Raw genomic sequence first — 15,054 nt, 5'->3', positions numbered from 1 at the left:
TGTTTTACTTTATTGGTTGGCATTCCATTCAACTAAGTGACTACGGATTTCTCAAATAAAAAATAAGGAAAGTTTGATACTTAACAGAAATTTCCTAAAGAGAGTCCCCTTTTACTTAAATTAGGCTATAATTTTTAGGGTCAAATGACCACACATTTTCCAGCTGAACTGATTTGCCAATGATGCATTGATTTGGATTTGAATGATTTATGAGGACAGAAAATTACTTATGATTTGCACCCTTGATGCCATACTTATTCATTATTGTCATAATTTCCAACTCTAAAATAAACTCTTTTCTTACTCCTATAAACATTTGAGAACGTAGAAGTTACATGAAGTCCCTCGAGGACAGCCGCACAGTGTTCCGATGCGCGCACCTTTACGCACTGCGCACGGCTCTCCTGCGTCACACTGAAATAACAACATTAAATCAACAAGACACATGTTTAAATAAACTATCAAAAGAAGAACTGTTAACAAAATGTTGCCTGCGTTGAATTGCTGTCTTTTTCCTAATTGTTTTACTTACTGAAGGCAACCATCCGAGCTTCTTCTCCAATGGCATTTCTTTGTTTCTCAGCTTTTCTAAAACTCCTTGCAAGGCGTCGATCTGCCAAATAAAACGTTCGAAGCATTAAAATGTGAGGGTTTTTTTCATGAAAATTACTTTCAGAAACTACAATTTCCTTGTAAAGGGTGATTTGTCGATGTAACCTTGTAAAAGGTTATTTATTTTTATTTACAGTGCACGTGTAATTCTACCTTAAGTGATTGTTAGAGGTTTGTCAGTCAAACCTCATTCTATTATCAAACTTTGGACACTAATTTCTCACCAGATCCTTTTCTTGCTGAGCTTTCAGAGTAAAATCCAGAGAGCGCGTTTCCAAGGAAGAGTCCTCGGCTCGGGAAAGCCAAAGGTAGGTGCAGCTGCAAGTGACCACGAGGAGGAGAGTCCGCGCGCTGACCATGGTTCTGAAAACCAAAAACTCTTGTTTCTGCGACTCTTTGGAGACAATTGGGAATCACGGGTCCTGTGGAGATCCTTCTATCCAGAGAAGTCCCGTTTTTATAGGCAGATGCTGCACTTGTGACATGCAGGAGCAGCCTCTGAATTATTCAGGCCATCACTCGTTACCTTTGCATCTTTGACAAGACAACACCAGGTCAAATCCTAAGGGGCTAAAGGTGAATTTACATTTAATATCATGTGTTTGCCATCTTAATATCAAAGCTTAGTGGATTTCCTGAACATTTTTAAGCGCAAGATGTGACACTAAATTTTTTATGTTTTTGTATTTGAACATACAGTACATGAAACAGATATTAAGAACTTTTAAAAGTTAATCTAAATAAATCTGTTAAGTTAAAGGTTTATCAATCAGTTATACCAAACAGTTTTATTTATATAATCATCATATCTAGTGTCAGGTTTCAATCAAATCCAACCAACCTCACTGACACCAACCTGTACTCAAGATTCAATTTCCTCCTGTGTGGATAACCTTAAGCCCACCTGCAACACCCCTTTAAAAACGTAGGAACGTGTCCCTGTTGGGATTGGTTTGCACACGAATGCGTGTCAGAGGTAAATCACCACTGACATCATACACCTTAAAGGTCACCATACGGATCACGATCTCTTCCAATGTCTCCTAAAAAGGTAGATTCAAGAAGACAGCCATGACGACAGTGACCAAGCATTGACTCCACTTTAAACCAATCCAGGAATGTTATGCAACATTTAATATGCGGTATGTTTGAACTTTTCATAACCAAGATAAGACTAAAGAGTCATTGTGTTATTATAAACTGGTAGATTCAAATGAAAGTTTCAGGAAACGTGATTGTGTCGTTTTGTTTTGATGCTAGCACTGTTTTCATGGCTCTGATTTAAAAAAAAAAAAAAACTACAACCAGTGTCGGGTAAAACTTAAATACAAAGCTTATCAAATATTCATTCCACTGTCTAAATGTGATGCTTGTCAGTTTACTGCCATAATGTGCATGTTGTAACCTTTGTGTTACAACATACATGTTAAATCTTCTAGAAACCCAACAGTGTCACTTCCTGTGCCGAAACATTATAAATAATCCCTTTACTCTAAAAGAGTCAACTGTAAATTAATATAAACTATAAATAAATCAATGTTACTTCACAAAACCAAGTTAATCCAAATCCATTAAATATCGACCAATCAACTTTACTTTTTTAAATTGTTGTTGTAATTACTCCCTTCTTCCATGTGGGGGCACCATAATATAATTGTTGACCGGAAACAAAAATCTGACATCACCGGAAGTTAAGCCTGCAGCTCTTTTCCCCTTAAAGCTTCGTCGATTTATTTCTCGCTCAATTCTTTGTTTTGGTTAATCCAAAAAAGTTACAATGTCCGAAAGAAAAGTTCTGAATGTAAGTACATCCATATTTATGATATGAAGTGTTTAACTTTAAAGCGGGTAGTTAGGCGTAATTTTAAGAAAAATATTACGTTCTTGAGTTCATTTTTGTAGCATTTGTTACTGTGTTTTCGTATTTATATTGATCCTTTGTGAAATTCAGAAACAATATATTGCTAATAAATTGCCTTTTGCAGAAATACTACCCCCCGGATTTCGATCCAGCCAAAATACCCAAACTCAAACTCCCTAAAGATCGTCAATATGTGGTCCGATTGATGGCTCCCTTCAACATGAGGTTTGTTTTTTACTTGTGTTGTGTGCGTATACGACAGCGTGTTCCAGTTCCTGTCAATATCCAGCAAGTTCGCACAGCCATTGAAGAAGAGTGGACCAAATTCCACAGGCCACAATAGCCTCCTTAGACCCGGCCAATTCATTTATGTCCTCTATAATGGACATTTTGTTTACCTTTATATTTCTAAGGAGTTAAGAGATACCTTTCCAAATCCTACTCTACACTGCAGAGGACATCCTGGGCTTTCCAGTGATGTGTCAGGTGATGAGTTTGCATGCTGGGAACTTTAAGTTTTACCTCTACCAAGATGGCTTCCATACCATTAACCTGTTTTTATGGAAAGGTGAAAGGCAAGTCAAAATGTCTGTATCTATTCATTTTTTTTTACCATGATAATTATATATAATCTTGGTCATAAACATGTTAGGAACAATATTTTTAGATCTGAAAACAGTTTCATGTTTTCTGTTTTAAAACAGCAGGCATTTAATGAATGTCCACTGTAGAGGACACCGGGAGCATTTTAATGTATTTAATGGCTGCACATTATTTTAGGAGAAAAAAGTGAAGCAGAGAGGATTCTATGCCAGATAGTTGAGGAAGATTCAGATTTGGAGCTTTAGGATGATGAAAAGGATGAGGAGGATGAGATTCAGGAAAATATAACTTGTTTTTTTAATTAACTAGATTTTTTTTTGTGTTTTTTAAACGTCCATCATAACAGGTTTACACCTGTGCTAGCAGGGCGCCCTGCCTCTCAAGATGACTCCAAAGCTTGTGAATACTGGTGTCCAATCCTGTACTTTTCACAGTACATTGATAACAACATTTTCGAGGATCTGTTTTTGATCTAGTTGTGTTCCAACTACCGGGGAATCACACTCCTCAGCCTCCCTGGGAAAGTCTATGCCAGGGTACTGGAGAAGAGAGTCCATCCTATAGTCGAACCTCAGATCCAGGAACAACAGTTAGGTTTCCGTCCTGGTCGTGTAACAGTGGACCAGCTCTACACCCTATCTAGGGCGCTGGAGGGATTGCGGGAGTTCGCTCATTCAGTCCATATGTGTTTTGTGGATTTGGAGAAGGTGTTCGACCGCGTCCCCCGTATCCTGTGGATGGTTCTCTGGGAGTATGGGGTCCGGGGAGCCTTACTGAGGGCTGTCTGCTCTCTGTATGACCGGAGCAAGGGCTTGGTTCGCATAGCCGACAGTAAGTCAAACCTGTTTCCGGTGCACTTTGGACTCTGGCAGGGATGCTCTTTATCATAGTTCATAGTTTTTATGGACAGAATTTCTAGGGCACAGACAGGTGCCGTTGGGGGTCTGGTTTGGGGACCACAGGATTTCAGCTCTGCTCTTTGCAGATGACGTTGTCCTGTTGGCTTCATTAAGCCGGGACCTCCAGCATGCATTGGGGTGGTTTGTGGCAGAGCGTGAAGCGGCTGGGATGAGGGTCAGCACCGCTAACTCTGAGGCCATGGTTCTCGACCAAAGAAAGGTAGTTTGCCATCTCTATGTGGGTGGAGTCTCCCTGCCCCAGGTGGAGAAGTTTAAATATCTTGGAGTCTTGTCCATGAGGGGAGGGAAGACAGGAACGTGAGATTGACAGGCGGATCGGAGCAGTGTCCGTAGTTATGTGGTTGCTGTTCCGGTACGTTGTGGTGAGGAGAGAGCAGAGCCAATAAGCAAAGCTCTCAATTTACTGGTCAATCTTCCTCTGTAGCAGATGGTCCAACAAGTGACAAAAGTGATATAGAATTTTATTGTTTTAGAAAAAAATGTAATGTTTTTTGGATGAATATCACTCTTAAGATTTAATCTGCTCCTTTGTCTGATTTACCTAATTGAGTTCTACTTTCACAGAAATATCGTCCTGTTGTCCTCTACAGTGGACATGTTGGGAAATTAAAATAAAAAATAATTTAAAAAAATTAAAATTGTGAGGGTTTTTTTTAGACCTAAATAGATAGGAATTCACACAAAAACAAAAATTGGAAGACACTTTTTTTCCTCGGTTCTCAGGAGGATAGACAACCTGATCAACTCTATGCGAAGGAGATGTGTCGCACTTCATGAGGCAAATGGTGGTCACACCAGATACTGACTGGTTGTCTGAGTCCCCTGACCCCCTCAATAAAACAAAACTGAAGATTTCAGACTGGCCTTTTCTCGTGGCCAGTCTAAGGCACACCTGTGCAATACTCGTGCTGTTTAATCAGCATCTTGATATGGCACACCTGTAAGGTGGATGGATTGTCTTGGCAAAGGAGAAGTGCTCAATATCACAGATTTGTGAACAATATTTCAGAGAACTGGTTATTTTGTGTATGTGGAAAATGTTTCACATCTTTGAGTTCATACCATAAAAAATGGGAGCAACAACAAAAGTTTTGCGTTTATATTTTTGGTCAGTGTAGTTCAATCAATACAACCGTTTGTACTTAAGATTTCTCACAACAGTATTTAGCAACTGGTAAAGGTAATTATTATACTTTGAAATTGCCACCAGATAGAGATGCTTAATTAAAATAAACAGTGAGAAAATGTTACAAGAGGAAACGTTCTCATTTTCCAAATAAGTTAAAAAAAATGTAAAAAAATAACCTGATAGACTGAAGGGTCAATACACAACGAGTCTTTAAGTCCCACTCCATTTATCTTTTGATGTATATTAAAAGTGGTCTTTTAATTGCGATGCTGGCATTTTTAGTCAAAATCAAAAAACCTGTGTCGTTTTCTAGGACATAGTTTCTGCAGAGCGACAGTAGTTTATAAGACATTTCCCCTCTGAGTTGTGGGCGAGACTGTTAACAGTGTCAGCCTACCAACACTTTCCCATGATCCCTTTGTTTCTGCTCTCTTCCCACTAGCTGACAGCCACTCAAACCCCCAACCTAACATTGCAGGTGCAACAAAATTGATGATTAATATTGTAGCTTGGACAATAAAATAAAGACGTACATGGATCTATTTGTCTGCAAGTGGATGCGTGGGAAAGGAGCGGGGCAGGGAGCTTGTGGTTCGCCGACTGTAGCACTAACGTCACTGCTACAGACATTTTCAAGCAGTATTTTTTTGTTCCTGATTCACAGCAATTTGGAAAAAGGAATACTCAGAAATGCATTTTTAACCTTAATTTTTATATAGCCCTCCGTCATGAGAAAAAGGCCACAAGAACATGTAAAAAAAAAAACTAAAAAATAACTTTTCATTGGAGTGAGTCTTCATGCTTTATAGAAAGAAGCTGTTTGTGAGTCTCAGAGTCTGTGGTTGTACTGTGGTCTTATTAAGGCAGGTTGTGTAGATTTAAGCAACCAGAGAGAAGTCAGTCATATTTGGAACAGTCAGCGTCACTGCCTGGAGGGCAAAATATGTTCATGCAATTTTCAGCAACGCTACTTGTAGAAACTGCTTTACTATCTAATAAATCAAAGTTTAAATATAATAATAAAATCATTAGACAGACTTGGACAGAAACATAAATCATAAGACTTTTTCTATTCCAGGTTCATCAACCATTTTTCTGTATTTCACTGATTTAGTTGGAATCACTCTTTAGTTTAAAGCTTCATGCTGTAAAATGTGACACATCTCTTGTCAAGTATGATCAATTTGTAGCCTTTTTTTTAATGTTTTGTCTGTCCAGGATCCAGCATGGCTTTTTATACAATAAGCCAATTTTTTTAAACAAAGTTTAGTTTCAAGAGCTTAACTTGTCAATGACCTTAACTGCATGCCCCCCCCCCCCCCCCCACACACACACACACACACACTCTGTCTGTCTGTCTGTCTGCAGGTGCAAGACATGTGGTGAATACATCTACAAGGGTAAGAAGTTTAATGCACGTAAAGAGACTGTGCAAAATGAGCTGTACATGGGACTGCCAATCTTCCGTTTCTACATCAAGTGCACTCGCTGTCTTGCTGAAATCACATTTAAGGTGAGCCTAAATGATTAATTTTCTGAGGGAAAATGTAAAGCTTTGCTTTAGTCTTAAGGTTTTATATATTCTGGAATGCCTCGTGTGGGAATTGTAGACTGACCCTGAGAACACAGACTACGCCATGGAGCACGGTGCCACACGAAACTTCCAAGCGGAAAAACTTATTGAAGAAGAAGAAAAAAGGATCCAACAGGAGAGGGACGATGAGGAGCTGAACAATCCTATGAAGGTCTGTGGCTTTTGTTTTTTATTCCACTCTATATTCTTAAAATTCCCAAGAATGTTGAACGTTAAAAAAGTGAGTTTGATCGCCTGGCAGGTGTTGGAGAATCGGACCAAAGATTCCAAGATGGAGATGGAGGTCATGGAGAACCTGCAGGAGCTGAAAGACTTGAATCAAAGACAGGCCCAAGTGGACTTTGAGGGAATGATTGACAAATACAGAGAGATTGAAAAGAGAGAAAAGGAAAGGCAGAAAGAAGAGGACGAGCGTGAGACAAAGTGAGCCGGTCCCATTGAACACGGTCTACTTTGTGTGCAGGTAAAAAGAAAAAAACAATAAGTTGTCTTTTTACAGAGAGATGTTGGAGCGGGCTCTCGTGAAAAGACTCAGAGACTCGGACTCTGATTCAGAGAAAGAAGAGGAAAGCAGAAGCCGTTTGAAGAAGTCCAGTTCAGACAAGCCGACTGACATCCTCACCTCTGACAAACAACCTGAAACTGAGGTTTGCCAAATAATTTAAATTCATGTTTTTTTTGCTGGATTAAAAGGGTTCTGATTGGTTAAATCTGGAATTTTCCAAACCTTGCATTCTATTTATCTTTTTAAATTTTATTTAAAATGTGTTGATTTGTAGATTAGATCGAACATGTTCATAACCAAATTGATATATGCAGATTATGGGGACAGCTCTGTCTTCTTCTGTTTTCTCACCTTCCACTTGATACCAATGAAACACTTTCCGCTATTGCACAAAAACGTGTAGGTTAATGCTTCAATTTTGTCTTGCTTTTTATTGACCGGGATTAGCCTTTTAGATGTTATTTCTTCCAGACTGATTTGAGCTGTACTCTGTAGGGATCCTCAGCTTCAGGAGTGAAAAAGGTTAAGGTCGAAAGCTGGGAGATGAGTGTCGGGACTCTGGGAGGCAAAGGGTCACTGAGTTCCCTGGTGGTGCGAAAGAAACCGGCAGACTCCATAAAGAAAGCTGCCACAGATGAGGCAAACGCTGCTCCCACCTCACACACAGGTAAAACATTGATGACATCCTACTCTGCTGATTGGTCTAAAAAGGCAAAGTCATGGAATTTCTGCTTTTTGGTTTCAGATTCAAAAACGAATGTCACTCAAAATGGATCTTCATCTCTGAGCCTGTTGGGGGCATATTCTGGCAGTGACAGCAGCGATGGAGAATGAAGGAAGCCATCTGAAATACCAACAATGAAAAGAACATACAGATCTTTATGTACAGTTTTACTGACAGTAAAAAAACAACCAATAAAAGTAAGTTAACTAGAGGCAACTTAAGAACAGATCTGTTGTCACAGAATTCAATTAAGAAATAGTTTCCTGTTTGAAAATTTAGAAAACAAACCTATCCTTTTATTAAAAGTGGTTATTCAAATATGTTTTTTTTCTATGTCTACCCAGTGCTGTATATTTTAAATGCTTACGTTATTCCTATTTGTTTTTTTGTTTTGTTTTTTTTCTTCAAACTTGGTTGTGACACCCCAAATCTGTTAGATCCAATAGAAGTGAATAAATGAGCTGCTTTATGTAACATAAACATTACTTTTGTGATGTTTTAGAGTTCGACATTTTGGTGTGACAGATATCTTTTTAAGAATCGGAGCATCTTAATGTATTTTAAGTACAATTTTGAGACTTTATTTTAAAAATTTATATCATATTTTTGCTTAAGCCTTTCTATAATACTTTGGTTATAAAAGTTTCTTTAATTTGAATATTTAAAATGATGTAAATTGTTCCGTGACTTAAGCAAATACAAAAATGGTAAAAACACCCTTTTGTCTTTCTTTTTCTAATACTGACCTAATATGATTATATCTTATTACATCATATGTCAATATTTTCATTCTTGGTGATTTTTACTGGGTTTTGTTTGAAGCTCGTGTTGAATTCAAACGGTTTAATGAAGTTGGATTTGTTATTTATATGAAACTTGGTTGTAATAAAGTGTATTATTAGAAAATTCAAAAAAGGTTTATAAATAGATATTAGTTTTAAATTAGCTAAAGATAATTAACAAATTTTAGCAGCTCTCACATCCGTGCATGTTTCTTATAGTGTGTTATCTCCTCCTGGCCAGAAGGTGGCGGTAGTGATCTTTAGGAGCAACCTTCCAATAAACCAAAATGAAATAAACCGATATGTTGGGAAGAACACGTCGGGAAATGGTAGTTGGTGGGTTAACTTAATTTGAAGATAATACCTATGTTCTTTTCTGAAGTTTGGCTGCGTTAATCAGAAATTTATAATAGCAACGGGGATTCATAAATGCAAAGAAACTGGGTGAGTTCAACTGCAGTTGTTGGCGTTCACTTCAGGGCCGTTTTTGTCGGCAACCTGATTAAGACAGTTTACTTTAAATATAATGAAGAATATACACTTAAAAAATTGATTTCAGTTGTATTTGTGGTCTAGCAAAGCAATATCACCGTAAAAAAGAGCAGAATTAATGCAACTTGTTGTATGTGCTGACTAATTTAGCTAGCTTTGCAAGATTAGCAATCTTAGCTGTCTGAAGCTTGAAAGAAAAAGTTACGGAGGCCTGGAAGCTGGAATATTGGATTATTCATTAAAGAATTTCATTACTGTTGTTAATTTCGTAATTGAACATCAAACATATTATTCAAGTGTCTATTCTTTTCCAAATGCAGTAAAGTTTTAGTTTGTGGTGCAAATCCACGGATTTATCATGATGATCAGTCTCAACATGATGCTTAGTTTAGTTAGTCACACCTTGCACTAGAAAGATGCAGCAGAAATATCTAGCGTGACAACATTGTTCCACATCACATGATCTACTAAACTGAACAGAAAGTATCATTTACATGCTTGGCACCTTACTGGTCATTTGCTTGTTTTACTGTAGGGAAATTTTTGCTGCTCAATGAACACATAGAACACGTTAAAAAATTAAATCTACTACCTACTGATCCCTGCTTACTTACTCAATATACGTCTTTTAAACTGAATAGCTTTCTATTATTTATGCATGCCATTATATATATTTTCTCACTTTTGCCATGTTTTTAACTCTACTATTTACTTTTTAATAAATGCTGCTATAATCAGTTAAGTTTCTCATTGTAGAGTCTTCTATAGTAGAGGGAAAATGCATTTCAAGTGCATTTTGCTAACAGTATTTAACTTTTTGAGCTAAAACAGGAGTTAATGAGTCATGGAAATGTTCACAAAATGCAGTTTTAGGTTAATCCATCCATCCAACTGGTTCCACTGTGTTCTCAGATCCATGGCAAAGTGGCTGAAGGACCACCTGAACTTTGGCAGCAGACGTGATCCTCCCCAGCCTCCCAGGCCAGATTACACAGAGAGTGAAATTGTGAAGGCCTACAAAGCTCAGAAGGCTCTGGACTTTGAGGATCCCTACCAACACTCAGATAAGGAGCACCAGAACGGTGGATTCAGCTCCTGCAATGCAACTTTAAGCCTTTCTTCCCTCCCTGCCATAGATTCACTGCTTCCTAATGGTCTGGAGGTATATCATTCTAATTTGAACATTTACATATTTTCAGTTGATCTACTTTTTCATAACCATTTACTTTACTTTAAAATCATTTTATTGTTTTTATTTTGTTCTTAGTACATACATGTGTCTCCCACATATTTCACAAGTTTATTTTGACTCTAAAGTAGTTTAAATTACATTTTTTATTCAGGTGAAAGTCGTCTCTCCAAAACACAGATTAATTAAAGTGGACTCTCAGGAGTTTGGGCGCTGTAAAATTCCCTTGAGTCCCGTGACTGTTCAAGAAGAGCCTGTAAGCACTCTTTTCTTTTTGTTGTGTTTTTTTCCATTCTGTTTGTTTCCCACATCTGCATTCTCAATTCAAACCTCCTGCTTAAAACCACACTTCTTTTGTGTTTTTATGATTCCCCATGATGCCTCTTTTCCACCACGTCTAGGTTGTTCCCTCTGCGCCGGTAGCCTCCGACAGCGTCACAGACTACTCCGATCCATTCGATGCTCGGCCAGACCAGAGACTCAGGCAAAACTGGGAGCCTAAAGCCGCACCGACAGAGTGTTGTAGCTACATGGAGCCATTTGAAGCCCAGCGGATTATTTCAGGTTTTGTGTCAGAGCTTTATTGGTGAAATGTCATGAGGGCAAAATTTAATTCAATGCAGATCAGAACTGTTTTGGATCTCATGAGCCCTTCCTCGTCTTTTTGCAGCAACTTCTTTTAAGACTGAGAAGTCTGTGAAATGTTTACATTTTATTTTAAAGAAAGAATGAACACTATATGTGGTTTTCTAAGTGGACCAAAAACTTGAGGACATTTTTGAACAGACTGAAAATATTTTTTAAATATTCAAATTTATGAACGTGCAGGAAAGAGAGAGATTAAAAGAAAGTGAAGGAAGCTGTCAACAAAAAAAAAGACAATATCAAGTAAAGCATAAAAGACAGAATATAGTGTATCGTTAAATTGTAAAATACAGTGTTCACCTTTTACAGTCTTGGTGGAATTTTATCTACACAAATCCTTGATCGTGGGCAGATTTTTGTTTTCATTCTAAAATACTGGCCTTGATTTTGAATGAAGGTTTGAACTTTGAGACACTGTACGACAGAATTCTGGAGCCTCAGTGAAGCCAGAGTTTCTTTAAGCCTGTATGTGTCAAATGTGTGTCATGATGGATGACAGAAACTTTGTCCATCAGGTGTTGTGTTGACTTTTAAAGGTGCAGATTTTCATTGTTTTAACAGATAAAGAGGAGGCTCGTTTTTTTTATTGCATTCAAGTTGCTCTCCAGTTGAAAGCTCTCTTTGTACAATGCTTCTTTAGGTTTTCGAGCAATTTTAATTTAAATTTCTGTTTTGTAATGTTCAAAATAACAAATGAAGATTTTTTTTTTAAACTCAATTAAATAAGTTTCTATTTACTTCTATCTGTTTTTTATGCTTTCCTCTCATAGTTTGATTTTTCTCCCACATTCACAGTAACAGAGTAGAATAAACTCTTTGATGCCTTAGAGGATGTTGATGTGAACTTGATCAAGTTGCTCCCGTATTTCACGCAGAACTTCAGCACAGCGTGATGACCAGTATGTCTGTGAGTGGAGAGGGCAACCAGCTTTATGATAACCCTTACGAGGAGAGGAGGAGCCACCAGAGAGGAGCAACACAGCAGAAATCCCCGAGGGGGGAGGCAGACCTCAGCCCGCTGGACAGCAGGGAGAGCAGGCTACCTCAGGACGACGAGAGGCCGGCCGACGAGTACGACCAGCCCTGGGAGTGGAAGAAGGACAACATCTCAAAGGCTCTAGCAGGTTAGGATCTATTAGTTTCCTGTCCCTCTTGAGTGATCTTTTAACTGTAATTCTCTGTCTGGATACAGTTCAGTTTGAAGGAGCACAAAGGGAGAGCTCACGAGGACAAACGGAACAATCCAGACTAACCAAAGCTGCTGCTGCCTCTGCCGAACCTGCTACTCTGCGTCTTTGCAGCGATACTCCTGCGGTCCTGGGGGAGAGAGTGGACCCCTTCTTACCTCTGGAAAAGCAAGTGTAAGCGAGTGCCTGCAAAGTCAAGGGTGTGGGGACAGATTTCTGCTTCAAATGGTTCATTTGCTTTAATTTTCTTGTCACTGTAACTCCCAGCAATTCAAATGATATTTTCCTGTGAAGCTCATCACACTACAAACTAAATTTCAAAAGCCTCTTTAGTTTTACTGTGGAACTGCTGAGTCAGCGTTTGATGGGAAAGATCTCCAAACAATCTGACTTGAAAAAGGAAAAACAGTCATTTATAAAAGAATAAAATATCAATCCTCAGAAAATGTTAGTGAATCTGCAGACCAAACGCAAATGGTTTTACACATTTTACAACATTTTTTCATAAGACAACCTCAGAAAGTAACCAAAGCAATGAGTAGAAATGAAAAGAAAACTTCATTTATTTGTTTGAGATTTTTATTTAATTTGCTTTCCCTACAAAGCAACTTATAATTAAATCAATGAATCTTAATCCTTCAAGTGTTTTTATATGATGCTTGCAGATGGTACCACGGAGCCCTGAGCCGCTCGGAGGCCGAGTCTCTGCTGACTTTGTGCAAGGAGAGCTCCTACCTGGTCAGAAACAGCCAGACGTGTTGCAATGACTACTCCCTTTCCCTCAGGTAAAAAAACAAACAAAAACAACTCAACAGAGCCTTTAAAAATCACATTTATTCACACATTTACTGATGGACTGAAACCAGAAAGACTCGAATGCATGGAAAGGTTTTAAATGCAGAATTTTTTGAACATTTCAAATCCGTTATCTACAACATATCTAGTGGAGAAAACTCTATGCTTCCCTAATTATGGACACAGATGTTTTACAAACTGAGCAATTTCTGTGGTGCTTAAATCTTTTTTTTTCTCTACTATAAAAAATATAATAAAAGGGTTCATGTTAATTTTGGCAGAAACATGCTACTTTTTAAAATTTATCTGAACAGATTCTCTTGTATTCCTGTTAGATACCAACATAGAGACATGTTTTTGTTTACCCAAATTCCAATTTTTGGAACAGTTTTAATTCCTCCTTCATTTAAATGTTGCCTCTGTGGGCAGGGACTCATGTTGAAACATCTAGATGACATTAAACATTTCACAATTTTTCATTCTGCGCTGGAAGCCATTCCTTTCATCGCTTCATTGTTTGTCACTTCTTTTCTCAATAATCTCCACAGGGGATGCTTTGAGTTTTTTGTCATTACACTCATTGGTTTAAGATCAAAAGAAGCATTTGATTTAATTTAGCAAGAAAAACACATTCTCGTAAATACGAAGGTACCATTATCTTCCAGGTGGGGAGGCATGGCGCAAGCTTAGCCTAGCCCTTATTCGGTTCTCAGAGAAAGAAGACTCATCCGTGGCATCTTTCTCCTGTTTCAGGAGCTGTAACGGCTTCATGCACATGAAGTTCACCCGAACTGCAGACAGCCGTTACGTTCTCGGGGAGAACAGCCCTCCTTTCTCCTCCATCCCCGAGGTCATCCACTACTACACCACGCACAAGCTGCCGATCAGAGGAGCTGAGCACATGTCCTTAATGTACCCCGTCATCGTTCAAACTCTCTGACACGCACAGTTCCCTCTGGTGCTACTGACAGTCACATATTCACACTCCTAGACCCCACCAGGAGTGATTGTGGAAGGTCAAGCTTCGCCGGTATACAGTTATGTTTCCATAATGTCTCCAGGAATGTTTTTTATGAGTTGGATGCGTCCTAGCACCACCCGTTCAGGTAAATTTCAATAACTTTTTAAGTTAAACATATGGATGATGTGATCCATATGTTTAAAAGGGAACCAAAATGAGGCTTTTTTTTTCTTTTTCTGCCTATTCTGACTTATACCTTTTAACATTAATCCTCATCCACAAGTGAAATCTCTGTAGAGACCCTTACTGGTTCACATGGCCTCCTTCCTTCTTGTTTGAGGAGATTTTACTGCAGAACCGTTTCATTTGTCCCTTTATCTAACACGGCGGCAGTTACATCTCCATACTGATGCGGTTCGGTGTGATCAATGGGAATCCTGATCATTGTGTCTCGAGTAACTGCTGGGATGACATTGATGGATGAGATGGGTTTGGTAAAGTAAATCGTGACTGTAGCACAATCCCTCCTGGTGAGACCGTAGGGCTCCACACTTTGTTTCCCACTCATTTCAATCTCTAGTGGCCGTTTGAGCTGCTGGGTTTCAGTTCTACCACAGTCCCAGTAAGTACATCAGCAGCTCCATAAGTAGAGCTCTTGTGAATGGTAATGGCACTGAAACTCCCTTTTTGTTGTTTTTGTTGTTGTTGTTGCATTCTGATCAACGCAGACTCCCAAAAAACCAGCAACTGCCGGTGAACAGACCGTTGAGACCGTCTGAAGGAAAACACCTGCATGTAGATCCCTGACTCCTCTTGTGTTCAGGGGCCTCTCGAGGGCTCTCATTTTGGATCCATGTGCTCAGCTGTGTCACACATGACCTTCAGTGAGTCGCAAAATCCAGCAATACTAGTTTAGAGAATCAATTGCAGTATTTTCCCTCAAAAGCTTGTGGCTTTATGATAAATAAGCTTTGATTGTTTTGTTACTGTGCTGTTTTATAAGAACTCTAAATGTTGTCTTAAAATAAAGTTGTCTGTTTTTAAAAATGTCGGAG

The 15,054-nt window shown here is 38.7% G+C and overlaps 3 protein-coding genes across 5 annotated transcripts; 2 read left to right on the top strand and 1 right to left on the bottom strand.

The window, feature by feature from the left end:
- Positions 1–2: 2 nt before the first annotated feature.
- Positions 3–1,041, bottom strand: LOC100533501 (cocaine- and amphetamine-regulated transcript ch22). Its single transcript, NM_001204783.1, is given in 3 exon segments — positions 3–414; positions 533–613; positions 837–1,041. Coding segments are annotated over 3 exon segments (324 nt in total). The 5' UTR covers positions 972–1,041; the 3' UTR covers positions 3–306.
- Positions 1,042–2,287: 1,246 nt separating this feature from the next.
- On the top strand, positions 2,288–8,664 carry ccdc94 (coiled-coil domain containing 94). Its single transcript, XM_004082231.4, has 8 exons — positions 2,288–2,413; positions 2,598–2,698; positions 6,494–6,638; positions 6,736–6,870; positions 6,961–7,142; positions 7,219–7,366; positions 7,720–7,891; positions 7,970–8,664. Exons 1-8 carry the CDS (start codon positions 2,390–2,392, stop codon positions 8,056–8,058), a joined length of 996 nt encoding a protein of 331 aa, XP_004082279.1. The 5' UTR covers positions 2,288–2,389; the 3' UTR covers positions 8,059–8,664.
- A 315-nt stretch (positions 8,665–8,979) lies between these two features.
- LOC101162409 (SH2 domain-containing adapter protein F) lies at positions 8,980–15,048 on the top strand. Of its 3 annotated transcripts, none has more exons than XM_020713480.2 (8): positions 8,980–9,066; positions 10,135–10,384; positions 10,566–10,667; positions 10,813–10,975; positions 11,932–12,180; positions 12,249–12,417; positions 12,909–13,028; positions 13,792–15,048. In XM_020713480.2, exons 2-8 carry the CDS (start codon positions 10,139–10,141, stop codon positions 13,976–13,978), a joined length of 1,236 nt encoding a protein of 411 aa, XP_020569139.1. In that variant the 5' UTR covers positions 8,980–9,066; positions 10,135–10,138; the 3' UTR covers positions 13,979–15,048. The 3 variants fall into 3 exon arrangements, with proteins under 3 accessions (XP_020569139.1, XP_004082278.1, XP_020569140.1); XM_004082230.4 differs by having other exon boundaries at positions 8,998–9,174; XM_020713481.2 differs by lacking the exon at positions 10,566–10,667 and having other exon boundaries at positions 8,998–9,174.
- The last annotated feature ends 6 nt before the right edge of the window (positions 15,049–15,054 follow it).

The sequence above is a fragment of the Oryzias latipes genome, chromosome 22 (genome assembly GCF_002234675.1).
Source record: "Oryzias latipes chromosome 22, ASM223467v1".
Lineage (NCBI taxonomy): Eukaryota > Metazoa > Chordata > Actinopteri > Beloniformes > Adrianichthyidae > Oryzias > Oryzias latipes.
This window is presented reverse-complemented; position numbering and strand designations above follow the sequence as displayed.

Bases quoted from the DNA above. Each gene is read 5' to 3' on its own strand.
- LOC101162409 (XM_020713480.2), top strand. From the start codon at position 10,139: ATGGCAAAGTGGCTGAAGGACCACCTGAACTTTGGCAGCAGACGTGAT. The intron at 10,385-10,565 runs GTATATCATTCT...TTTTTTATTCAG, and splicing joins TGCTTCCTAATGGTCTGGAG to GTGAAAGTCGTCTCTCCAAA. The intron at 10,976-11,931 runs GTTTTGTGTCAG...TATTTCACGCAG, and splicing joins AGCCCAGCGGATTATTTCAG to AACTTCAGCACAGCGTGATG.
- ccdc94 (XM_004082231.4), top strand. From the start codon at position 2,390: ATGTCCGAAAGAAAAGTTCTGAAT. The intron at 7,143-7,218 runs GTGAGCCGGTCC...GTCTTTTTACAG, and splicing joins GAGGACGAGCGTGAGACAAA to AGAGATGTTGGAGCGGGCTC. The intron at 7,367-7,719 runs GTTTGCCAAATA...TGTACTCTGTAG, and splicing joins ACAAACAACCTGAAACTGAG to GGATCCTCAGCTTCAGGAGT.